Source organism: Dasypus novemcinctus, chromosome 8 (genome assembly GCF_030445035.2).
Source record: "Dasypus novemcinctus isolate mDasNov1 chromosome 8, mDasNov1.1.hap2, whole genome shotgun sequence".
Lineage (NCBI taxonomy): Eukaryota > Metazoa > Chordata > Mammalia > Cingulata > Dasypodidae > Dasypus > Dasypus novemcinctus.
Genome location: NC_080680.1, coordinates 106,733,130 through 106,760,473, shown reverse-complemented (window position 1 = coordinate 106,760,473; position 27,344 = coordinate 106,733,130). Strand labels below are relative to the sequence as shown.

Sequence of the window (27,344 nt, the reverse complement as noted above, 5' to 3'; positions counted from 1 at the left end):
GTGCCAAATGTACACTATGGATGTGGTACTAATCAAATGATATTATCTGTAACAAATGTTCTACCACAGTGTGGTATGTGGACAGAGGGGTGTTGTTTGGGAATTTGGTACATGTGCATGATTGTTTTATAAGTTTACAACTTGTCATAAAAATATTTTTCCCAAGCTGTTATTATATATATATATATTAAAAATAATAATAGGGTAGGCTGGGGGAAAATATACCAAATGTAAGGTAAGAACTATAATTAGTAAGATTTTGATAACATCTTCCATAATTTGTAACAAACGTCTCATGACAATGCAAGGTGTTGGTGGAGGGTTGCAGTATGGGACCCCTGAATGATGTATGCATGTTTGCTTTGTAAGTTCACAACTTTTACTATACACTTATTGTTTATATATGTTCGCATATAAATGATATCAAGATCATAATAGGGTGGGTTGGGAGCAAAATACTTTGATTAGTAGTAATATTTTGACAATGCTCTTTAAACATTATTTAATGTTTAACAACAATGCAAAGTATTGATGGCAGGGTGAGGTGTGAGAGTCCTGTATGATGTTATATATGTTTGTTTTGTAAGTTCACAACTATTACTATACACTTATTGCTTGTGTGTGTTTATGTATGAGTGATATACTTCAATAAATTTTTAAAAAGGCTACTTGGAAATAGCCAAGTTCTTTTTTCTGCAGTGTCAAAAGATTCCAGGTGCCCCAAGTTCTATACTTCACTGGTAATTCCTATTTGAAAATTAAATCTAGCAATTACCAATCGTTTTCCTTAAATATATAACTATATTTGTTACAGATATAGAATATTAAAATGTATTTAAGTTATAAAGATATAATTGGTCAGATGCCAATAGTTTGTACACCTTCTTGGAAAAAAAGTCAACTGTTCGAAAAATTATTTTATCATTTTAGAGGGGGGAGCCTCTACAATTAAGTGTTCAATGAATGAATGAATTTTAGCAGCCTGCATCTTAGGTGCAGAGAATATCTGATTAGGGCATATAAAACTAAAAAGTTTCATACAAACATTAAGGTTTATTAATCTATTTTCTCCTTAAACTGCACAATTAAGCAATTTTTATATCAAGCATATGTATAGAGTTTAGAGAAACCATTTTATTGGGAGTAGAACCCTGCTGAATCATCAGAGGCTTACTGTTTTCTCATGTGTACCTTCCCTCTCACATCAGCCTGTCCCCATCCCCCTCTTCCCTGAAATCCCCTCCCAGCCTACTCCCTTAGGTTTTCTGACTTGCTGCCTAATCGACCAGGACTTGGACTTTCCCTAAGACATTTGTCTACTGCTCCTGGGCACCTGTCCAGGGGGATCTCCATGGAGACAAAAGTTAGTAACTGGTCTGGAAAATATACAAACAAATGTCATGGTCTATGAATTTCTAGAACGGTCATGAAAGCTTTGCAACGTCATGCAAAGGCCAAGGGGTGTGAGGGAGAGTGTTCTGGACAGAGAAAGACAGAACCACACTCAAATCTCAGCTTTTGCCCTTCCCACCTACATGTGTAATTTTGGGCAAAGGACTGTGTGTCCTGGGGCCTTGGCTTTCTCATCCACAAAATGGGAATAAAGAGGGAAATTGTGAGAATAAATGTATTTGGCCTTGTGTAGGTGCTTGGTAAAGTGGCTTCCTTCTTCCACTGTTGCTTTGCACTTCAAGAGCTTAAAGGTCCATAACTTAAGGAATCAAAGGGAAGCCAAACAATATCTAAGGGGTTAGAAAATAAGATCTAAGAAGAATGGATAAAGGAATGGTTAACATTTAGTCTGCACAGAGTAGACGGTAAATACTTACGGCTGACCTTTGGAAGCACCTACTATGTGCCAGACTTTGCTTGGGATGTAATGTCCACTCCTCAGAAACACCCTGTGAGGAAGGTTTGATTTTGAGACCCATCTTACAAGTGAGAAAACATGTATTATAACTTGCCCAAGATCATACAGCTAAATGGTGAAGCGGAGATTCAAACTCAGGTCCGATTTTTTGCACTAGCTCCAACAGTCTCCTCTCCCAGTCACTGGCAGAAGCCAAAGGAGACACTTTCCTTGGCTGGGACTTGGCTAGGACTGGGCAGAAAGGACTCTCCAGGGCCCAGTCACCTTAAGTGTGGGTTTGCCCAAAGGCAGGAGGGACTCTATATTCCCTAGAGGAAAATGGGCCTGTGAGCACCAGGCTGGGGGCTGACCTCCTCCCTGAAGGGGGCTCACTGGATGGGGCAGAGTGGGGTCGACCCCTCTACTTTTTTCTATACTTTCTATTGTTATTTCAGGGACTCCCTTTGTCTCATTCTGACCATTCCCAAGAAATAATTTATATAAAATAAAAATATTAAAATGTATGAACAAATGTTTTTAGCTTTAACCTCTTTACCTCTTAGTTTTCTTACCTACAAAACAAGTTTGCTAATTCCTATGCCTCTGGGTAAATGCCCTTTCTGCCTTTTCAAGCCACCTCAAATCATGTTTTCAAGGAACCTTAGCGCTGATCTACGAAGGTACCAATAGCAGGCAGAAGTTTTACTACCTCTCACCCTGCTTCTACCTTAAGTAGAACTCAAGGTTTTTTGCTTTCTTGCCATAAATTTGATTACTCACATTGCTGAGAAGTAGAGTATGGTGGTTTAAAGCTGTATATACCCAGAAAAACATGTTCTCAAATTTAATCCATTCCTGTGGGTTCAAAACCTTTTTTTTCCTCCCTGAGATGGCTCCCTTGTCTGTTTGCTAGTTGTTTTTTTGCTCATTGTCCATTTGTTTCTTCTTTAGGAGGCATCAGAAACTGAACCTGGGACCTTCCACATGGGAGGTGGGCACCCAAAAGCTTGAGCCGGATCTGCTTTCTGCTCATTTTCAGTTTTTGTTCGCTGTCTGCTCATTGTTTTTGCTTGATGTCTGCTCGTTGTTTGTCTTCTTCAGGAGGCACCTGAAACCAAACTCAGGCCCTCCCATGTGGGAGGCAGGTGCTCAACTGCCTAAGCCACAACCACTCGCAGTAGGACTTTTTAATGTGGTTACTTCAGTTAAGGTGTGTCCCACATCAATCAGAATGGGGTCCTAATCTGATTATTGGAATCCTTTATAAGAGAATGAAATTCAACAGAGAGAGCCTCAGGAAGCAAGAAGCTAAAATGGAACCTGGAAGAGACCAGGAGATACCACCATGTGGCTTGCCATGTGACAGAGGAACCAAAGATCACTGCCAAGTCAGCCTCAGAATGCCAGTCTTCAGGGGAGAAAGCATAGCCTTGATGATGCCTTGATGTGGACATTTCCCCATAAGCAAATAAATTCCCATTGTTTAACCTGACCCATTCCATGGTATTTGCTTGAGCAGCCAAGGAAACTAAAACATAGTGTCTGAGCTTCATCTCATGCCATTTCCTCTGCACAGCTGCAGTATTCTTTCCTGCCTCAAAAATTTTGAGGCAACCAAAATGGAGTTTCTTCCCCTTTCTATTTTTCTCTTGGGGAGACATGGAAAAAGTCAGTTCAATAGAATTAGACCCTGTGTTGTGACTCCTACAGAGGCCTGCTACTTATACAACATAAAGGTCATGATTGTGAGCAATAAAAATTTTGAAGAGCAGTAGCAAAAGCTCACTAAAAACAATGGCATTCACATTTAACTTGAATTGAGAACCTTATGTTTAGTCCCTATTTCTAAATTCTACACCTGATTTTGAACCCATAGACTTAAGTTGATTTCTAACACCAACATACCTTCTAAATGAACCTAAGCAGAAACTACCAGCCCCACACCCCAAGAAAACATGGGAAAACACAGAGCCACACTGAGAAAGGAGGGGCCGCATTTGATATTGGCCAGAAAATGTCTCTTGCATCAGAAGGCTGCCACTTCTCGCACTTCCAGCCCCGGGCTGTGGTCCACTCTAAGTAAGTGAATTCCTCTGTGGAAACTTGCGCACAATAAGGAGATGGTGTCGCCAACAGCCAGGGAAGTCAGGGGCCCTGATCCATCCAGACACAAGGTGAAAAGGCAGGCTGGAGGAGGAAAGGGGAACCGGCAGTTAAGGCCAAGAGTGCAACATCATAAAATGCAATGTCTTGGGGAGAAATTCAAGGAAATAAGCCCCATGCTGTACATGTCCAACCCACAAAAGGGAGACTCTGTCAGCTTCAGAGGAAAGCACACCTGTGGGAAAGTCAGAACTTGAGTTAATCTAGAGAGCGTGGCACCTGGGCCAGATAGGGCATAGACCACCTAGAAGTAGGTTCAGACAACTGGGGCCTCATTGGCTAAAGACATGTTAAAAAGTTGCCCTCAGCTACCTGCTCAGGGGACAAAGGGGCAGAGGCAGAGAAAAAACAGATAAGGATAGTGCTCTTCAGCTGCTGGCTTCCTGTCTGGCCTCCAGGGGAAGAACCTAGGGGGCAGGCTTTGGGGGCTTCCAGCAGGTCCAGTCTCTCTGCATATGCACCTCAAAGGCCGCTTTTAGTACCTGGTGGGTCAACCCACCAGGTTAACTCAGCACTTTGAGACCACGTTCTCTTTGGCCTCGAGTGATAATCATCAAATCCAAAATGTCTGCTTCTCGCCCCCCATTCCCCTTCCCCCTATCTTACATCAGCTGTGCTCCCTCACCGAGGCTCACCCAGGTGGCTGGAGAAGGCAACTCCAGGTGAGGGTCAACTGGCCTATCCTTCCTGGAGTTCTGGATTGTGCCAGAGCTGTTTGCAGAGTGCAAACAGCTAGACGTGACCCCCCGTCATTTCTCTGAGGAGACTACCCTACCTCCCACTGCTGGGAGCTGAGTTTCTAGAGGACTAGTGTGGGAGAGATTTGGTTTGGAGTGCTCTAAATTACTACTATTCCCGTTTCTGGCCAAGCTCAGCATCCGCAAGAAAGTGGCACAGGGGCAGTGAGATGTGGTAAATCCACTTTCCAGGGGAAGGGGGAGCTCTGATCCAAAGCATTTGTCCAAGTTTTGTGATGTAAATACTCCCACCATGGCCAGACTTCAAGCAACCAACAGTTTAACAAGCAGTTTACCAAATTCCTGAATACCTCACAATTGGCCAGTAGGCGTGGGCTCCAGTACACCACTGCACTGAGGACTCAGAGCTGTGCTCCACACATCTTTTTCCTCCAGTGCTTTGAAGTGTCATGACCTTACCATGGCCTTAAACCTGAGCTGCAGAGTTAGAACAGGTGAGAGTCCTTCTGAGACTGTCCTTACTCTACCTCACCGCTACTAAGAGCTGAGGCTCTCATTTTAGACTTTGAAAAACCAATTCAAAAGTGGCAAATCTTGCCCCCTTTTCCAGATATTTTGAGCATCATAAGTTAAAACCTGCTGAGAAACTTCTGGTAGAAAGTATAAGAGCCAAACATATTTGAGCTCTCAGGAATGTGTGTATAACATAGTATACCTGGGGATAATGGTGATAGCTTCTAGCCAGGGGGAACAAGATCCTGGCATCTTGAAATTATCCCTTAACCATGAGGGGACTGGACAGTGGCAGGACATGGGTGGCTTTGGATATGCTGGACAACAGGAAGAAAGAGTTTTAAGGGAGACTAGGACTTCATGTGTCTTCTGATACAAGACAACAGGCTCCTTACCTCCAGTATCTTGGTTCCAAATCTTCACCTTACAGTCATGTGACGAGGTAGCAATTACAGGCATCAAAGCCCAGGCTCTTGGTAGGAAGACACAGGATGCAACTGTCTGGAAATGCCCCTTATACTCACATATTTTGTTCCGTGTCTGCCTTAGGTCCCACAGCTGCAAAATAATGACAAGGACCAGCTCATATAAACATATTCCTCTAGCTTCATACATGCTTCATTTTCATTATTATCCATCTCTCCACCCTCCCATGATGCACCCATTTTCTCCACTTACCTATTCACCTAGCCACTCCTTATTTTCATCCATCATAAACCCAATCATTCATTCATCAAGTGATTATATCAAGCCTCAACTATGTCCTCAACAACCCTGGGTAAGGATGTGCCAGAAGGGTTATTGCTTCCCTCATGGTTAGGGAAGTGAAAGTTCCAAGTCCTACAGCATGATGGGACAGTATGAGGTCGCCTGTTTTCTATGACATCTCAAGAGCTGCTTTATACCAGCCTCTTGGCATCCCTAGAGTCCTGTGGGGGACCACATGGTTAGGATTATTGTCTCACAGGTGCATGCAGGTACAGGCATTCTGATGTAATGCCGAGGTGCTGAGTTTTGGTACATGAAGTCTTGTGTCTATAACAAGGGAGAGTCCCTCAAGACCGCCAAGACAATGCCAGAAATCCCACTCTTGTAGATACAGATCACACTGCACCTGGAGAATAATGTTCAGGGAGAAGAGCAAACTGAATTGTGTCCAAAAAAATAATGAAGTCACTGGAACCATGTCATCTCTTGGGAGTTGAATCAAAAGGCGTATTCAGATCTCACTTCTCGGCCCTGTGGGTGTAAACCTATTTGTAAATAGGACCTTTGAAGGTGTTATTAGCGAAGGGGTGGCCCAATGAATCAAGATGGGCTTTAATCTGGACTGGAGTTCTCTGCAAACAGAGTGCAAGTCAGACAGAGAGAGAAGCCACGTGGAGAGGCAAGAAGCTGGAAGCCAATGGAACCCGGGAGAGAAGGGAGAAGATGCTCCATGCGCATTGCCATGGGACAGAAAAGCCAAGGAAACCCAAAGATTGCTGGCCATCCAGCAGACGCTGACCCTTCTAGCAACTGAAACCATGAGCCACTAAACTCCTGTTGTTAAGCCATCCAGTGGTATGGTATTTGTTTTAACAGCTGGGAAACCAAAATATCATCCATGAAATTGATGTAGGAACTGGAAATGCTTAGCTTGGAGAAGAGAAGCTACATCAACAGCCTAGGATTCAATTCCCCAATCTACCCCTTAATATGGGTCTGGTCTTAGGTGAGAGATTTCAACTTGCCATGCCTCTGTTTCCTCACATGTAAAATGGGAATTGTTATAGTACCTAATTTGAGGAGTGCTTTTAAGGATTACATGTAACATGCTTAGCCCAGGGCCTGACACAAATTAAATATTCAATAAACGGGAGCTGTAAATATTCCTAGATAACCCTTCTAACTGATATTCTACAATTAGGAATCCAAGGTACTTTGGAGCAAGACAATCTATCCCAAAATTAACTATAAGGAAGGTAATGGGTAAGGGCAGAGATGCATTCTAGAGCAACACTGGAGCTCCAAATTTCCAAAAAGCTGTAACTTCCTTTACTGGCACCACTTGTACAGCAGGAATTTAGTTCTTCAAACCACCCTTTCCCCTTTCTAAGCTCTGCTGGGAATAGAGGCAGCAGCATGCCCGTTCTGTGTTTAGCTATTCCCTATCTTGGCTTTCAACCCATCCTCTTTTCCATCACAATTTCAGAACAGCTTAGGCTAATGGAGGTTCATTCACAGTAGAGCTGGGAGTAGGCCTGAGCCATGAGCAGAGCCTGCCTGTGTAGCCCATCTACAGGCACGAGGCCGGGGAAGTCATTTGCTCCTCAGCAACCACGTACCTGACCATACACCGTCTCTTACCGTGGCTTCGCAGCCTTCCCCTCCAAAGCCACTGCTGCAGGAGATAAACTTGAGTCCGTCCTCGCTGGCCTCGCAGTAGGTCTGAATGTGCTGCTTTGTGGGAAACATATAAGCCACCTGCAGCCCCCGACTGTCCCATAATCTGAAGGAAATTACAGAAGGAAATGAGTTAGTAGTAGATGTGTCTGAAATTCAGCTGTAATAGCCCGCTAACATAAAAGGCTTGGCTCTCTGCTGCTTAGGCCAGTCAGAACAGAATGATTGCTAAAAACAGCAGCAGGAACCAGATTAATCTGTGAGACCCCAAGACTGCAGAAAGTAACCAAGCTGAATGACATCTGAGCTCTTTCTATTTTGAAATCGAGTTCATGGGAAGTTAGACCAAGTATCTTAATAGTACAAGTTAACTTGTTAATTTGCTGCTTTCAACAGACAAGAGAATATTTCTGTGCCTGTGATGAAAAAAAAAAAAAGATACTTAAGATACCGAGGAGCATTCATCATTCCTGAATCAGATTCAAAGAATTTCAGGCCGGCCAACCTTGGCCAAGGGCCCACTAGAGAGTGTTTTGTTTTAAGACTTGGTCTTGGTTTTACCTCTTTGTATTTTTCCTACCACTCTCTAAGTTGATTCTCTTCTGAGATCAAGTTCTTGTCATGCTCTCTAGGCTGTTTACTTCATTTGACTGCCCCCCCGCCCCCCCACTCCCTCCAACCCCCCCACCCCACCCCCCGTGCAACCGACCCTGCTTCCCCAGGGGAGCTTCACCTGAGGCCTGGGGGATTGGGATGTCAGGAGCAGGGTGGCAAGCAGTCGGGGTGGGACAAGTGAGCGACTGATCCCAAGGTTAATCTGAACATGTTCACACAGTGGGGGCTGGCCAAGTCAGAGGCTTCAAACTACTAAGAACAGGGGCTTTTTCTTGACCTGGCTTTTGCCCTCCACCCAGAATTCACAAGCCAGACCAGAAAGGCTCCAACGCGGGAAAGCTGAGAGGAGCGGAGGGTGCTGGGAAGGGCACCGCTGTGTGGAGAAGCAGAGCGAGAAGCTCAGGAGCCACAAACCTTCACCAGCAACACTTCCCTGCCGCTCAGGAAGCCCACCTGATGGTTTTATCTTCAGAGGTCTGTAGTATATAAGGTTCTCTGGGAACCCAGCACAGGTGAGTGACCTGGAAGAAGCAAATCAAAACATTTCCACACCAAGTCATTCCTCTGCTGTAAGGCCTGTAAAACAGTGCTGAATGGCACAGCTGTGCCTCTTCTCAAGGATGCTGAACTAGTAAATTTGACTTGGCCATTCTCTCTGTATCTCCCAGGCTTTCAGCAGACATAGTAGCAGGTGGGCCAGTTATGACTGCCAAAATTCACGCAGGCCCCATGGAGGGTCTGAATCACAGACACGTGGTGGAGAACCCCTGACCCAGTGGCGCTCAGGAGAGCAGTCCCTCCTTTAAGGTGGGAACCACTGAAACTAGTCTAAGCCCTTACAGGGTTCAGGTGGAGCTTTCTCGGTTCTCTTTACCCCTGCTGCCCCCTGCTGGGAAGGGCATGAATCGGTTTTCAAAAACAATCCACAAGAGGGGATTCTCTTTCCTTCCAGCAACCTCCACAAATATGGAGTGCATGGGGCAAGTCTGGCACTGACAGTTGTCTTCAAAATTAGAAAAGATGAACGTGACTGAACTTTGACAACAACGAAAGGAACACTTACTGTCAGTCATTATGACAGGTGTTTCCTATATATTAGCTCACGTCATCTGCTCAAGATCCTTATCCGATTATATAATCCTTGACATTTTATAACAGAATATACTCAGACCGTGAGAGCATAAGTAACTTTCTTGTGGGAAAACAGCTAATAAATGATGGCCCCATCATTTGAACCCAAGATTGACTGACCCTAAAGGTGGTGGTTTCTACACCAATCTGCTAACAGAAAATGACTGGTCTTCACTAATAGACTAAATAGGCATGAAAATAAAAGGCAACTCTTCTTCCTCTGCAAGCATAAGCTGTGAGCTCCTGGAGGACAGGGACTGTGCCTTGGTCACAGACCCTGCTTCCTAGCACAGTTTGTATAGCTCACAGAAGAAATTCAAAGACTATATTTTGAAGGAATAAATGAAAAGCCTCTTTTAAAATTGAATGTGAACTAATGGAGTTGTTCTCTGGAGCAAAAGTCCTTAAAAGATAATCTCACCCAAAACCCTGAAAGATCAGAGTCCCACAGAAAGTTACGGGTCAGTAGGAATTAGCACCCAAGCCTCAAACGCCTGGCTGGAGTCTCCTGATCTCTCTCACAGGCCCTTCCCCTCCCCCCACCCTGTGCTTCTGTCTTCTGTCTTGCTCTGTCAGGTTTGAGTTCGTACCAGGTTCCTGGAGAAAGAAGCTCTCTCCACACACTGTCCAGTCCTCACGTCCCACAGGAGCAGGCTGTTGTCCCGAGAGCCAGTGCACAGCTGTGACGAGTCTTTGGAAACAATAGCGAGAAGACAGACCATAAGTGGGGGCTCCAATAGGGCTTTTCAGAAAGTACAAAGGTGTCAGGAAGAGATTGGCTCTTCTTTACCTGGGCTCACAGCCAAGCCAGTGACCACCATGGCATGGCCAGAGAACTGCCGCCGCGGCTGTGAGGAGCCACACAAGTCCCACATCATGACCATCCTGTCACGAGAGGCGCTGAAGAACTGGTTTGATGTGTGCATGCAGGCGACCTGCTCAGGGAAAAACCCAAGGAAAGAGCTGTGCTGTGCTCGCTTGACTACACTTTAAAACAGGAAAAGAGGGACTGCCTGATTCCCTCCCACATGCCCTTTTCAAAAGAATAATATCTAAATTTGAAATCCGTGAATGGAAAGCACAAAAGCTAGCAGGCTAGTTTCAATGTCCACCTCTCAACATTGTGCTACCCTTTCTTCAAAGTATGGTTAAAATCTCACCTCCTCCAGAAAGCCTCCAAATATCACCCTACCTCTATTGGAATCACTTCCCTCTTTGATCTCCCATAGAACTTCCTGTTTGAGTGACCCCCCTTTGAGCTTTATCATTACCACACCCAAAATTGTCACAGTATAAAAAGCTCTCTCACATTCTTAGTACTCATTAATCATATAACCATATTATATTATTTCTTATGTTGAAATCCATTTTATTTTGCTTTTAAAGAGATAGTATTCTTTTTACTTTTAACCACAAAAAGATCCACTTATTTTTGCTTTCCAAGGGTTTCTAACAGGCATGGATACTGGATCTTTTGATTTACAAAGATGATTATACTATCCCTAATATGGAGAATACTATTTACCAATTTCCTAATATTGAACCATTTCTGCATTCCTAGAATAAAGCTTAGTTAGCCATGGTACGCTATTCTTTTAGCAAAAAGTTAGATTCTATTTGCTGACACTACATTTGGGATTTTCCTATCAGTGCTGATGCAAGTTGCAAATGTGCCCATTATCCATTTTCCCATGCCTACTTAGTAACAAAATCTCTCTATCGTTGGGTATGGCAATTGCTCAGCTATAAAACGGGATTTTCTAGCTCCTTGAAGACAGAGGTGGCTAAGGAGATAGAAGCAGAAATGGGACTTCTGGAAAACTCTAAGGAGCTGGTGGGCACAACATTTTCATCTTGCTCCTTCCTTCTGCCTTGAGGTCCAATACAACGACTGAAGCTACAGCAGCCATTTTGGACTAGGTCACCTTGAAGAAGGAAGCTGAACACTAGTGATGGCAGACGAGAAAGACAGAGAACGGCCTGATTCCCTCATGACCATGGAGCTACCACAACAACCTTCAACTCCCTGTTTAAGCCACTATTATTTGGGCTTTCTGTTATATATCCTGGCATATCTAATTCCTAATAACTCATAGAGGTAGTTTTCATTACATGCTTTGTCAGATTTTTCTACCAATGTTATAATGGCTTTACAAAAAGAATTGAGTTCTTCCTTTTCTTTAAACCCTAGAGTAGTTTAAATTGTAACAGAATGGTCATTTTTTGTGAATTTAAAAAAATTTCCTTTGAAACCACGAGGGCCTAATACTCTTATGTCAGGTGGTTCTGTTATATTCTTGATCAATTTAAGTGAGTCTGTCCAATTTAGTGTTTTCTGCCTTGAACACAACTTTGTTCCAAATTAATATCACAATGCCTGCTTTCTGTTTACGTTTGCCTGATAATATCTCTGCTTGCCTTTTTTACTTTCAATCTTTTGCTTTGTATTAGATATGCCTTAAAACAATGTTTAGTTGGATTTTGTTTTTCACCTAGTCTGAGTGTCTTTATTTAAAAAGTGAGTTCATCCAACTTCCATTTTATTGCTATTAGAGATATGTGTTGCACAAAGATGTACTTACCAAATCCAATGGATGTGTCATGATGATGGGAACGAGTGTTGTTGGGGGGGGGGAGAGGGGGGGTGGGGGGGTGGGGTTGAATGGGACCTCACATATATATTTTTAATGTAATATTATTACAAAGTCAATAAAAAATTAAAAAATTAAAATAAAAATAAAAATAAAAATAAAAATAAAAAAAAAAAAAAAAAGAGATATGTGTGGTCTTGTTTCTTTCATCTTATTTTCTATTTCTTAATACTTTGCTATGTTTACACTACCTTCTTTTATCTAAGATGCATATATTTGTTTTAGAATTTTTCCCTTTCCCTGCTTTTATATATTTTTACTTTAAAACATATATAAACTAAGTTCTTCTGATTGTTACTTTTATACTTGTATTAATATCCTTAAAACTTTCAACTTCAATACTTTTATCAAACTTAAGTTTAAAAAAAAACCCAACAGATTCTCAAGCACAATTATATGACTTCTGTCTCCCCTCCCATAGGCTTGGGGAGATGTGCATTTGGGCCTGGTGTTCTCTCTCAGTCTGGGTCAAAATACAACATATCTATCTCACAGATACTTAGCATATTCTGTACTATGAGATTGGGGCTGATGCCTAGTTTTATTATAGGTGTAGTTTGTGTCTTAATTTTTGGTTCAGTTAGGTTGGTTTCAGAGAGGGAACTTAAAAATTGGCATTCTCCATCATGTTTTCTGGAAGTTCACTCTACTTTCTAATGCTACTTAATAAATTCATTTTTATTTAACTTCTATTGTCTTTTAAAATTTTTTCCCAAACTAGAGATGACTGCATAATTCTTTGATGAAAGTGAGAGCCACTGAGCATACACTTTGGATAGAAAGTACAAGGCATGGAACTGTATAACATAGTGAATCATGTGGTGGAAGATGGACCGTGATTAGCAGTACAAATATGAGAGTGCTCTCTCTTGAACTAATTAAGCCTTCAATACATGTTCCTTTGAAATTAGGATTGGTCAAAAAGAATTGTTCCTAACTGTTCTCTATTTATCACTTGAACTATTATAAGCCTAATAATATAAGAAAAATTGGGTATAAATATAACCATATAAACAGCTAAGTAAGTGATTTGCTCTTTTTTTCCTGGAGTGGGGGGTGTCATAGCCTCAGAGGAAGACTTTGCATTTTTCTTGAAGACATTCAATGGCTCTTACTACGTAGAACTATTAGATATTTCTTTATTCAGTTCCAAATCCCCTTCATAATAAAAATCATTTAAATATTACCTTGGTGATTTCACGTTCATGTCCTTTGAACCTTTTCACCACATTTCCAGTTTTCCAATTATAGGCCACAACTGTCTGCAGAAAGTCATTAGAATATTTCAGGTCAACCACTCAGGTTTTTTGTTTGTTTTTTTCTCTCCCCGTCGCCGCCCCCCCCCCCCATTGTCTGCTCTCTGTGTGTTCTTTTGTGTCCACTTGCACCCTCAGCAGCATCAGGAAACTGCATCTCTTTTTTCTGTTGCGTCATTTTGCTGCGTCAGCTCTCTGTGTGTGTGGTGCCACTCCTGGGTGGGCTGTGCTTTTTTTTCCGCAAGGCGGCTTTCCTTGCAGGATACACTCTTTGTGCGTGGGGCATGGCACTCCTTGGGCATGGATGCTCTGCATGTGGGCCAGCTCACCACTCAGGTCGGGAGGCCCTGGGTATCGAACACTGGACCCTCCCATATGGTAGGCAGACACTCTATCAGTTGAGCAATGTCTGCTTCCCACCATTCACTTTTAGCTGAACTGAAACAAGCTTTTACTTCACCCTCCTCCCCTTAATTTCTCCCTTGAAACTAATTCCCATTCTGTCAAGGAACTGGCTTCATGCATTAGAATTTTATTGTTCTGTTCCTCCTCACTTTCCCTACTTTGAATTTCTCTCCTTTGCTCCTAAGCATTCTGTGGCAGTTTGATATTATTTATGAATTTCAAAAAGAGATACTATGTTTGTCAACTGGTCTGTTCCTCTGGGCATGATACCCTTTGGCTGATTTAAATGCAAAGGCTTTACATTTACTTGATTATATTAAGATTAGGGCTTTGATTTGACATCACCAGGGTGTGCAAGGCTGAGTCCCTGTCCCCTTGGTGGGCTATATAAACAGACACTCACTCAAGCAGAGCACAAAAGTAGATACACAGAGAAGACACATGGCAGAGGCCCCAGGAAGAGAGATGACCATTCACCTGATAGTTTACAGTTGACCTTGTGAAGAGAACAGAGCAGCTGAGCCCTGAAAGAAACAAGCCCTGGGAAGAGAGATGAGCCCTATGGCAGCCTACACCTGAGATCAGAAGAAGCTGGACCCAGGGAGCCTTAAGAGGGAAGAGGAAGGCTGAACCCTCTCAGACATCACCCACCATCTTGCTTCAACATGTGGCAACAAAGTTCGGTAAGGAAGTAACCTTGAGTTGGACTCTTTAGGGCCTTATGACTGTAAGCTTTTACCCCAAATAAAAACCCTTGGTAAAAGTCAATAGATTTCTGGTACTTTGTATCAGCACCCTTATGGCTACTAATACACATTCCCAAGATCCTAGGCTACTCCTCTAACCTTAACTGATGGGTTTGGGATAATACTCCCCAAATGGAATTGATTCAGGTTGAGGTTCTGGTTGTAGATTCTGAAGGAGAATTCTATATGGGATTAGCAATACTAGCAAGTTCCTAAGTTTTAAAAAATATTACTTAAAAACCTCATCCAAAATCCCATCAGCCAGAGGCAATCACTGTTAAAATTTTCAATTTCTTTCCAGAAACATACCTTTTAAAAGAATGTAGTAGGAAGCAGACTTGGCCCAGTGGTTAGGGCGTCCGTCTACCTACATGGGAGGTTCGCGGTTCAAACCCCAGGGCCTCCCTGACCCGTGTGGAGCTGGCCCACCCGCAGTGCTGATGCACGCAAGGAGTGCCGCGCCACGCAGGGGTGTCCCCCACGTAGGGGAGCCCCATGCACAAGGAGTGCGCCCTGTAAGGAGAGCCGGCCAGCGTGAAAGAAAGTGCAGCCTGCACAAGAAATGGTGCCGCACACACGGAGAGCTGACATAACAAGATGACACAACAAAAAGAAACACAGATTCCCATGCCACTGACAACAGAAGTGGACAAAGAAGAACATGCAGTGGATAGACACAGAGAACAGACAACTGGGGGCGGGGGGGGGGGGCGGAATAAAATAAAATAAAATAAATCTTTAAAAAAAAAGAATGTGGTAACACATACATAACATAAAATTTTTTGCCATTTTAACCACATTCAAGTTTATAATTGTGATGGTTAGGCTATTATATCAACTCAGCCAGGTAATTGTGCCCAGTGGACGTTTGGTCAAGCAAGCACTGGGCTAATTGCAATACAAGGGCATTTTATGGGCTTTAATCACCATTGATTACTGCAGTGGTAAATCATAGATAGCTGGTTATAGTTATATCAATCAGGGAGATTGCCATTAGCAATGAATGATACTTAACCCAAAGAGGAAGTGATTCCAGCATTGAGAGAGAATTTCCCAGCTCGTCTTTCGCCAGCCAACGTCTCCCAGAACTTGTCAAGAACCTTCACTGGACTTTCATTGCAGCCCCTGGTTGCAGCCTGTCTGTGGAACCTGGACTTGTGGATCCCCATGGCTGCTTGAGAGACTCTTATAGAATCGCATACTATGGACAGATATCTCTTGTTGATTCTGTTTCTCTAGAGAACCCTGACTAATATAACAATTAAGTGGTATTAATTACATTCACAAGGTTGTGCTACCATCGCCACCATCCATTACCAAAATCTTTTCATCACAGATTCTCTAAACAAAGATTCTGTACCTATTAAAAAGAGACTCCCCATTTCCCACTTGCCTGGCCCTAGCAACTTGTACTACACTTTCTGTCTCTATGAATTTGGATATTCTAGTTGCTTCATATCAATGAGATCATATAGTATCTGCTCTTTTCTGTCAAGGCTTATTTCATTCAACATGATATCTTCAAGGTTCATCCATGCTGTCATATGTATCAGAACTTCATTCCTTTTTATGGCTGCATAATATTCCAGTGTATGGATATACCACATTTTGTTTATCCATTCATCCATGGATGGACACTTGGATTGCTGTGAACATTGATATACAGTTATTGGGAAACGGACTTGGCCCAGTGGTTAGGGCGTCCGTCTACCACATGGGAGGTCCGCAGTTCAAATCCCAGGCCTCCTTGACCCGTGTGGAGCTGGCCCACGCACAGTGCTGATGCATGCAAGGAGTGCCGCGCCACGCAGGGGTGTCCCCCGCGTAGGGCCCCACTCACAAGGAGTGCACCCCGTAAGGAGAGCCGCCCAGCGTGAAAGAAAGTGCAGCCTGCCCAGGAATGGCGCCGCCCACACTTCCCGTGCCGCTGACAACAACAGAAGCGGACAAAGAAACAAGACACAGCAAATAGACACAGAACAGACAACCGGGGTAAGGGGGAGGGATTAAATAAATAAATAAATCTTAAAAAAAAAAAAAAAGAGATATACAGTTATCGATGAGTCCCTGCTTCCAATTCCTTTGGATATATACCTAGAAGTGCCAGCTCATACGGTAATTCTATACTTAACTTTCTGCAGAACCACCAAACCATTTTCCACAGTGGGTATACCATTTTACATTCCCACCAAAAACACCTGAGGGGAACCTCATCCTCAATATCCTCACCACGCTTGTTATTTTCTGGATTGTTTTTAGTTTTTGTTTTTTTGAATAATATCCTTTAGTGAGTATGAGGTGTTATTTCTTTATGGTTTTGTTTTTCATTACTAACAATATTTAGCATATTTTCATGTGCTTATTGATCATTTGTATATCTTTCTTGGAGAAATGTCCTTTGACCATTTTTAAATTGGGTTTTTTTACTTTTTGTTGTTGAGCTGTAAGAGTGTTTTATATACTCTGGATAAACCCTTATCAGATATATGGTTTCCACATATTTTATCCAATTCTGTAGGTTGTCTTTCAACTTTCTTGATAATATATTTTGCATAAAAGTTTTAAATTTTGATGTGGCCCAATTTATCTAATTTTTCTTTTGTTGCTCATGCTTTTGATGTAAAGTCTAAGAATCCATTGTCTAAACAAGATCCTGAAGATGTTACCTTATGTTTTCTTCCAGCAATTTTAAGTTTTTAGTTCTTTTATTTAGGTTTTTGATCCATTTTAGTTAATTTTTGTATATGGTATGACGTAGCAGTCCACTTTCATTTTTTTTCATGTGGATGTCCAATTTCCCCACTGTCATTTCTTAGAGACTATTTCCCCCTATTGAGTGGTTTTGACACCCTTGTCAAAAGTAATTGCCCATAGATGTGTTTATTTCTGAACTCTTAATTCCATTCCATTGGTCTATATGTCTGTACTTGTGGCAATACCACACTGTTTTGGTTATTGCAGCTTTATAGTAAGTTTTTGTTTGTTTTTTGTTTTCCTGGAAGTATGCGTCTTCCAACTTTGTTCTTCCTTTCCAGGATGGTTTTGGGTATTCAGGCCCCCTTGCCCTTCCATATGATGACTGGTTTTTCCATTTCTAAAAAGAAGGCATTGGAATTTTTATTGGAATTGCACCAAATATATAAATCATTTTGGGTAGTCTTGACATCTTAACAATATTAAGTCTTCTAATCCATGAACATGGGACGTTTTTCCACTTATAAGATCTTCTTTAATTTCTTCAGCAATGTTTTACAGTTTTCCATGTAAATTTTTTATATCCTTGGTTAAACTTATACCTAGATACAGTTGCTCTAAGTATATACTTTTATTTAAAATTGAGATATGCATTTTTTTCATTTAATATTTTATTGCAAACATTTCTTTCCCCCTAAATGGGATTCTAAGTGTACTGCTCTTAAAAAGGCCTGACGTGGGGCCCCATGAGGATATCTCACTCTTCAGCATGTCTGTGGTCTGTGCCTCAGACTGTGTACTTTTCTCATTTTCTTGTTTCCTAATAAACTCTTTACTCCCTTGCCTACCCTAAAAAAAAAAGAAGTGTTGCTCTTCATATGACAACATGATGAAACTGGAGGACATTATGTTGAGTGAAGCAAGCCAGACACCAAAGAACAAATACTGTATAATTGTGCTATTACGAACAAAATATAAAATGTAAATTCATGGAGTTAATAATTAGAATATAGGACCCCAGAAAGAGAATGAGGATAGAGAATGGAAAGCTGAAGGTTAATCTGTACAGAATTGGCTTAAGGTTGTTTGTAAATCTTTGGAAATGAATAGAAATGTTGAAAGTGCATCATAGTATTTCTAACAGAGCTATTATATGAATATGACAGTGGTTGAAAGAGAAAGTCTAAGGCCATGTATATTACTAATAGAAAAGCTAAAAACTGTAACATGGGACTGTATAAGATAGTGAAACTTCATGTAAAACACGAATATGGGTGATAGTGCATATAAAAGACTTTTTACAAACTATAAATACAAATATCCTACACTGAAGGAAAAGATCAGCAGCTAAGGACAGCAGGGGAAGCATAGAGAGATTGAGAGGTTATGAGTTTTGTTTTTTGTTTGTTATTATTATTGGAATAATGAAAGAATGATTGAAGTGATGAATGCACAAATAAGTGATTATACTGAATACCACTGATTGTACACTTTGGATGGATTTATGCACTATTAACAGTGGTCAATAAAATTGATTTGTTAAAAAAAAAAAAAAAAGGATTGCTCTGGCCCATTCTCCATAGTTCATTGCTAGAGTGTAAGGAACATGTATCATAGTGGAGCAGATCACTGTTAGCACTTTACCTAGCTAAATCCCAGTTTCCTACTCTGCAAAATAGAGAGGATAATCCTTGTCTTATCTATTCCCCATAGGTGTGAGTGAGGATTATATAAAGAAATTTTTTCATATATCTAAGCTAATATAGATTTTAAGACAAAAACACTGCCAATTAAACTATGACATCACACTTTATTATTGATTTTCAAATGCATCCTGATTTCAGAAGTGTTAAAATGTAAAAAGATGTCCATATTAGAATCAATGAAATATATTACGCCAGTGGAATTTGAAGATTCTAAAAGGCTATCAAAATGAGCTGCATTATTAGTATTATTCACTGAAAATCTAATCAGCAATTTTGCTACCAATATTCTAGCTCTAAGTACCATGATAGATCCAAAATGAGGGAGAGAAAGCAACCAGAGTCAAAGTGACAATGGCAGGAAGGATAAAAACACAGAAGGGAGGTGTCCTGCTTTGCCTGGCTGCAGTGACAAATACCATACAATGGGTTGGCTTAAACAACAGGAATTTATTGGCTCTCAGTTTTGAGTCTTAAAAAAGGCCCAAATCAAGATATCGGTAAGAGTTGTTTTCTTCCCAAAGACTGTAGCATTCTGGCCGCCAGAAACCCTTGAGGCTCCTTGGCTTATAGCTTTGCCTCCCATCAGAGGGCAATGTCCTCTCCTTTCTCACTTCTGTGACTTCTGGGTTCTCTTTATAAGGCCTCTAGTAATCCAAATTAAGGCCCAGCCTGCTCCAGGTAGCCACACCTTAACTAAAAATAACATCTTCAAAAGGTCCTATTTACACTAGGTTTACACCACAGGGACAAGGGTTAAGACTTAGAACATGTTGTGATGGGGTACACAATTCAGTCTATCCCAGGAGGAATCATAATGCCCATGAGTGTAAAGGTTTTAGCAAAAGGGGGGCATAAAAGAAGAGACTAGGAGACTCTTTTCATTGACAAATAGCTCTTGGGTCTTGTGTAGGTACAAAATAATATTTGTTATTTATAAAAAGTACATGGGAGCAGATGTAGCTCAAGTGATTGAGCGCCTGTTTCCCATGTACAAGGTTCCGGATTTGATCCCCAATACCTCCTAAAAACAAAACAAACAAATGAAAAAACCAACTCTCATTGGGGAGAAGACGTAGCTCAGTGGTTGAGCACCTACTTCCCATGTATAAATTCCTGGGTTTAATCCCTGGTACCTCCTAAAAACAAAAAATAGTACTTGGGTGGTCTGACACAGTGCTAAGGATCTTACCTATGTTCACTCATTAATCCTTATGAGTTCCTTGTGAGGTTGGGATTAATACCTTCATTTAATAGATAAAGAGACGGAGGCCCCCCTCCCCCAAAATCAAAAGACTTGCCCAAAGTAATAGAAAGTGGTAGAAAAGGGATTTAAAGAGTCTTTCTCACCCTTAAGCCTATATTCTTTCACACGCTGTCAGAAATACAAAACCTGGACTTCCTTTCAAAATAGCTTCCCTTCCCTGTGAAGCCAGTCCCCTGAGCAGCACTGCAAACCCTACCTTATCTTTTCCTCCCGAGACACAAAGGTCTGAGCTCAGGGCGGCAACTGCAGAGACAGTATCCAGGTGGGCTGGGCTGTACTCTTGAAAGGCTTTAGCTTGACTCTTCTCCTCTCTCACCCCATCAGGTCTGCTAAAGAGAAAATGGAAAACGAGTGGACAGTGGAGGAAGGGGAAAAAGAGTGTGGGCTAAGATGGCAAATCCAGGCCAGGCTGAGGAGAAAGGGGGAAAAGGAAAACAGAAAGGAGACCCACTGACATTATCCTCTGAAACGACTCAGAATGACTGGATCATTGGAAGATGATGCAGGGAAATCCTGAAGCCAAGAAACCAGTAAGTTCTGCTCACACGAGAGATTATTCCTGAAGATGGAGGGCCCCACGCTGCGTGGGCACAGACATTAGCTATTAAGCAAACTGTTTCTTATCCAACAGAAAACGGACAAAACTGACTATTCAGGCAAGGTCATTAGCATTGGTTTTGGGCCTTCCCTTTCTTTAGTGGAGAGTTTTAATGGGGGCGTTATAGGGTTTGGGAGCCCAGGGTAGGACTGCTGTACCTGTATTTATAAGTGCTGTGTCTGAGTTTGCTTTGCAGTTTCCCCATCACAGCGCAGAACCCACAGGAAACTTTCCGAGGAGGAGCTCGTTTCAGTTGGCACCTGAGTGGCAGCATCCCTTGTGGATGCTAGAGTTGTGTTCCCTGAATAGTAAAAATGAGAAATGCATAAGGTTAATTTCGTTAACCACAATGATGGTATTATGGTTATGTTAAAAATAAATCCTTAAAAAAAAAGACCAATTAATTGTATGTATTTGCTTTTCTTCACTCTTAGCCCCAGTACTGCACTCCCTGATAAAGCATTAGTAGATAAAAACAAAACTATTTAAAAATACTAAGAGCATGTAATTAGAAATAATAATTCACACTAGGAAACCTCTTGAAAAAAGAGCCTTAGTTATTTTTTTAAAAGTTATAATCTCCTTAGCTTGATGGTTGTTTTTAAATAATTTCATTGTGATTCCCAACTACATTTTTTTTTCAACTAAATAGCTATTTTTCATAAAAATGTTATTTATATTGACATGCCATGGTTTATTATTATTTTTAATTGAACCAGTAAACAAATATTTTTAAAATTTCTCAGTTTTAATGTCAGTATGAAGTAGGAAAGCAGGAATTTGACCCTAATTATAACCCACATAAACAGAAGCTCATTGGGGTCCTCAATAATTTTTTTTTAACTTTCACTTTTGAATAACTTTAAACCCACAGTCAGCTGCAAAAATAATAAAAACCCATACAAAGAACTCCAAAATACCTCCTACACAGATACCTAGATTCACTAACTTAATATTCTGCCACATTTGCCTTTTCAGTCTATCAAACTATCCACCTACCTACCTATCTATTTTCTAAACATTTGAGAGTAGGTTGTACCTATCATGGTCTTTGGTCAATTAATACTTCCATGAATATTTCACAAAGATATTTACTTATATAACCATCATATGTATAGTTATCAAGTTCAAGAAATTTAATATTGATGTAAAGCCTAAAGTCTATATTCTAATTTTTTTCACATGTCCCAGTAATATCCTTTTGGGCCTTTTCTTCTCCATGATTAGATCCAGTCCAGGATCATGTGCATTTAATTGTTATTAGATCTTTAGTTGCTTTTTTTAAAATTGTGAAAACATATATACAACATAAACTCTCCAATCTCGTCCACTCCCAAGCACACCATTCAGTGGGGTTAGACACATTCACAATGTCGAGCTACCCTCACCATATCCATTACCAGAACTTTCCCATCACCCCCAAACAATGCTCCTCAATTTTTAAGAGTGAAAAGGGTCTCGAGGCCAAAAAGATTGAGAACTATCAACCTAGAAATTAAACAGTAGCAATAATGTATGACATACTAGAATATTAGAATAAAGAAAATTATCACATGTTTTCTGGGTTTGTTTGTATCATACTTGTAGCAGTTTGGCATTGTTTATGAATTCCAAAAAGAGATATTAGATTATGTTTGTAAACTGGTCTGTTCCTCTGGGTGTGATGACATTATTAGGCCTTTGACTGGGCCACGTCAGTAGGACGTTGAGTCCCCACCCCCTTGGTGGGCATGGGGACTCACAGAGAAAAGACATGACAGAGGACAGAGTTTGGAGTTTTAATGTTGGAGCCCCAGGAAGCAAACACACAGAAAAGCAGATACATGAGGAAAGAGCGAAGGCTCCATTAGACACAGCAGAGGCCCTGCAAAGAGACGCGCGCCGTTTGTCTGATAGTCTACACCTGGCCCATGGAGAGAGCAGAACAGCTGAGCCTGGACAGAAATGAACCCTGAGAAGAGAGGAACCCAGGAAGCCTGAACCCTTGCAGATGTTGGCAGCCATCTTGCTCTAACACTTGGCAACAGACTTTGGTGGGGGGAGTAAATTATGCTTTATGGTCTGGTAACTGCAAGCTTCTACCCCAAATAAATACCCTTTATAAAAGCCAACAGATTTCTGGTATTTTGCATCAGCACCCCTTTGGCTTACTAATACAATACCCAACAACTAACAAAGCTAGAAGTAAAAAAAAAAGAGAGAGAGAGAGAGAAAAAGAATGAATTATTCTTTCCCAGATGTTTATCCATTTACTGATTCAGGTAACCTGCCTAAGCACCTAATTTATGCATGTCCTGTACTGGCTGCGGGTGACACAGAAAGAAAAAAAAAAACTGGAAGACTTGGCCTGGGTGGACATGTCCTGGGATTGAGGGTGTCTGGCTAAGGGCTCATCTAACTACTCCAGGTCACATGTCCTCTGCAACTAGCTGATACCTGAGAGGGATCTGAGAGAACTAAATTGGGAGGCAGGGGCACCCAGTCCCCATTTCTTTTGGCGTTCTGATTAGAGAAGTTCTAGGAGATGAGTTTTTTATGGGTATGGCCAATCCAGTTTTAGAAAGCACTGTTTACAAGAACACTGCAGCTAGGACTCACCAAAGAAGTCATTCTCATTCATACTACAGTTAACACTTAAAGTTGGAGTTTCCCAGAAGAATTTAAGCCTACATTTTGAGAAGTTGCCAGAAATGAACTCCAGACAAGAAGAAGTAACTATTACAGAAGCACAATGAATGCAGTGGCAAGGACACTGTGGATGGCATCAGGAGCCTGGCTCTAGCCCCAGCTCTCAGTGTCCTTGAGAGCCTCTGTTCCCTCGGCTTCCCACCTAAAAAATGAGGATGTGAGACTAGATGGTTTTTAGTGAACTGGGTACTCCATAAGAAGAAGGACTTGGGAAGCGGATTTGACCCAATGGATAGGGCGTCCACCTACCACATGGGAGGTCCAAGGTTCAAACCAAGGGCCTCCTGACCCATGTGATGAGCTGGCCCATGCACAGTGCTGATGCGTGCAAGGAGTGCTGTGTCACGCAGGGGTGTCCCCCATGTAGGGGTGCCCCACATGCAAGGAGTGCACCCCGTAAGGAGAGCCGCCCAGCACAAAAAAAAGTGCAGCCTGCCCAGGAGTGGTGGTGCACACACGGACAGCTGACACAACAAGATGATGCAACAAAAAGAGACACAGATTCCAGGTGTCACTGACAAGAACAAAAGCAGACATACAGGGAATGGACACAGAGAGCAGACAACTGGGCGGGGGTGGGGGTGGGGGTGGGAATAAAAAAATAAATCTTTTAAAAAAAAAAAAAACTGCATCATATTCCTCCTTGTACCTCACTAGTTTGCACAGTACACCAAAAATATTTGTTGTGAAGGAGTTAATCTAAGCTCTCTTCCAGTTCAGATATTCTAGGACTCTCTATAACAGGCTACAAGAGGTGCTAACAGGAAGAATTCCAGGGTGGTTTTCAAAAAGCTTGGGAAATTGTATGGTGTTGTTTGTAGAGAGACAGAGGGTACAGGCCTTCCTATCTGCCAGCCTAACCCATTTTTCAACTAAGGACAAATGCAATCCAAAGATCTAGGTCACTGTAAACTGCAGATGCTATAAATGGACTGGCTTTACTTAAAACTGACTGGATTCTTAGTTGGTGTCTTCAGAAAGTCACACTTCTCATCTGAAAAGTATTCAAGGGACATTAAAAGGAAAAGATAGTTTTCAGAATTACTTACCCCAAACCAATAGGATCTTAGTGGTGAGCTGCCGTATTCATGATTTGTAATGTTTATCCTCTGGAAAATAGTTCAGGCAGCCACTTTCTAATCTCTGTAATTAGTGAAAAGACATTTAAGTTAATCTCTTCTTTGCCCAAGCATATGTTTGCACTGAAGGTAGATTTGCAAGGTAAATAAGGACCTTGTTCAATGACAGAGGTTAAAAGTTTTCCCTCACAAAGAAAGAAACATCTTACAAAATTCTAAGATTATAGAACTCATATTTCCAAAAATTAGGGAAAGCATACCATAATGTTAATTATAGGTCTATTTTTAAATTTGCAAAATAAGATATATTTAAATGCATCAAATTACTCATTTTAATTTGATTCATAATATGGTATGTCTGTTCATCAAATATCCTCTTCTCTAGAACTGACTGCTTAGTTTTGTGAGCAAAGCAATTTCTCTTGTTTAAAATAATTCTTTGATAAGTATGAATCATTTTTTATATGAAGAGCTTTTCAAAATCATCAGAAACTAAAAGCTCTGGAGAATGGGGGCAGAAACATTAATTGCTCAAAATTATAACTAGGTAAGTTTCTTGATTCTAATCTAGAATTTCCATTATAAACATCTACAAAGAAGAAACACATTTTATTGCTTTTTAACTTCTTTTAAGGATTCAGATAAATCCATTTTAAGTATTGATGGACAGCGTAGCTGATTCTGAGAATTAAGAGCATAAGGGAAGAGTCTGTATAATATTTGGTCAAGTACATGAGTATCGGAATTAGACAGAACTAGGTCTGACTTTTATTTTATTTTATTTTTTTTTAAGTACAGGGGCTGGGGATTGAGCCTGGGACCCTACATGTGGGAAGCCAGCAGTCAACTACTGAGCTACATCGGCTTCCCTGAAATTAGACAGAACTAGGTCTGGACTACAGTTCACTAAGTAGCCATGTGGCCTCTGCCACGTTGTTGTACCTCCCTAAGTCTCAGTTTCCTGTATAAAATGGGATGGTAACCAAGTCATTGGGGTTTTTTTTAGATTAAAATAGCACCATTAAAATATGTGCCAGGAACTGTTCTGAGTACTTTATATTGGTTAACTCATGTAATCTACTCAGCAACCCTCTGAGAAAGATACTGTTACCATCCCCATTTTATAGAAGAGAAAGCTGAGGTATAGAGAGGTTAAATAATTTGCCCAAATTTACACTGTCAATAGGTGGCCGAGGTGAAACTTGAAAACAGGGAATCATACTCCAGAACTATACTCTACCAGCATACTGTAGTGCATCTCTACAAAAGCTAGTGCCTATAAAGCTCTTGGTTCAGCCCGGCAAACTGTTGATAATAAATAATAGCTACTAGTGTGATTGCTACATTCACGGTGACAGCCATACACACAAGTAGCAATTTCACCCATATTACTACTACTCAAAATATCTGTCAAACATCATACCAAAAATACACAAAGAAGATATACAAATAGATATATGAATCTGGAGGATATTAAACCAAAGCTAATTATTTCCCCTGATTAGAGTGATTTGATCACCCTAAGGCTAAGAATTCATTATATAATATAGCAAGGCAATTTTTATTAATTTTTTAAAAGAAGCTTTAGATTACATAAACGTTATATAAAAAAATATAAGGGATTCCCATATGCCCCCCTCCTTCCCCCTCCCACACTTTCCCACAATAACATTAGTGTGGTACATTTGTTACAAGAGCAAGGCAATTTTAAACCTCAAGAACAAAGATATGTACTTGGATAATGTCTTCATTGCTGTAATTTATTAGGAGTAGGCTAATCAAAGAAATGAAATTACTATTCAACTATCTCCCACCATTTATATAATTAACATGTAACATCCTTGAGAGGAGCGATAGTGTGTTGTTCATTTTTTATCACTGTGCTTTCACACTGCCTGGGATGAATGGGTGCATTCATTTATTATATGAATGAATGAATGAATGAATGAATGAATGAATGTCAGGCTAAGATGAACAGTCTGCTTGGCAGGAAATTTTTAAGGTCCCAACAACATAAGGGCCCTTTGAAACTACTCAACGACAAATACTTCAGGGAGCAATCATCTTGCCTCCTCCTAGATTTCAGGCCCAGAGACACTGGAAAGGTCTTGGGAGAGCTATTAGGGCTTTGGATGTCCCTTTTGGTCCTAATGGGGCTTAAATCTCCTGATCTAATTCTTGAATCCCATGTCTGCCCCAGTCTGCTTTCCAATGGACTTGAGATACCCAGAGGTATCTGCACCTAATTTAAACATAACAGAAAATTCTTTCAACCCTCCCGGTGCAACATTCCTTGATATACACCATCACATACCCAACGTTATTTTCCATGAATAAATTGGGATCCAGAGGGTTGTGATGTGCTCAAGGTCATACAGGGGCAAACAGGGAAACTAGTGAGCAGAAAATAAGGGGGTTTTGCCTAGAGTCACGCAGAGAATCAGTACTAGGCCAGGACTGCAATATTGCCTGAAGTCTAGGGACAACCATGTGCAATGTTTCCTTTCTGGCGCTTCTGATCACAAATGTCTGCTCCTTGGCGGGTCCATTATGCATAAGATCAAAGTTTATTTTTGACGGGTGAGGAAGTGCCGCGTGGTTCTCCCAAGATGGAAACCTAGGGCCACCCAGTCCAAGACCGGCTCTCAGAATCCTCTCCTCTCTTTGGCCAGGTGAACGGATAGCGGCCCGGAGAGCGCGAGGACTCTCACCATCCCCCATGCTGCGCCCCTTCCTCCCCTTTCGGGCTCCATACCCACGCGCCAGGGCCCGGCTGGGAGCTGAGGCCGGCTGGGGGCGGAGGGCCCGGGGTCTTCAACAGCCACCTGGATCCACAACAGCCCGCGCCTCCGCCCCTAGCAACGAGGCGCGCGTCGCTAGGGCGGGAGTCCCCGCGAAAAGTC

At 41.4% G+C, this 27,344-nt stretch overlaps 1 protein-coding gene across 2 annotated transcripts; it reads right to left on the bottom strand.

Moving 5' to 3' along the window:
• Positions 1-1,033: 1,033 nt before the first annotated feature.
• WDR31 (WD repeat domain 31) lies at positions 1,034-27,344 on the bottom strand. Of its 2 annotated transcripts, none has more exons than XM_058302519.1 (11): positions 27,197-27,344; positions 24,412-24,505; positions 20,833-20,975; positions 20,273-20,405; positions 13,193-13,267; positions 10,145-10,289; positions 9,945-10,045; positions 8,677-8,744; positions 7,573-7,714; positions 5,619-5,781; positions 1,034-4,036 (listed from the first exon to the last, which is right to left on the bottom strand). In XM_058302519.1, the coding sequence occupies exons 3-11, from the start codon at positions 20,946-20,948 to the stop codon at positions 3,876-3,878; spliced, it is 1,104 nt and encodes a 367-aa protein (XP_058158502.1). In that variant the 5' UTR covers positions 20,949-20,975; positions 24,412-24,505; positions 27,197-27,344; the 3' UTR covers positions 1,034-3,875. The 2 variants fall into 2 exon arrangements, with proteins under 2 accessions (XP_058158502.1, XP_058158503.1); XM_058302520.2 differs by having other exon boundaries at positions 20,273-20,402; positions 27,197-27,334.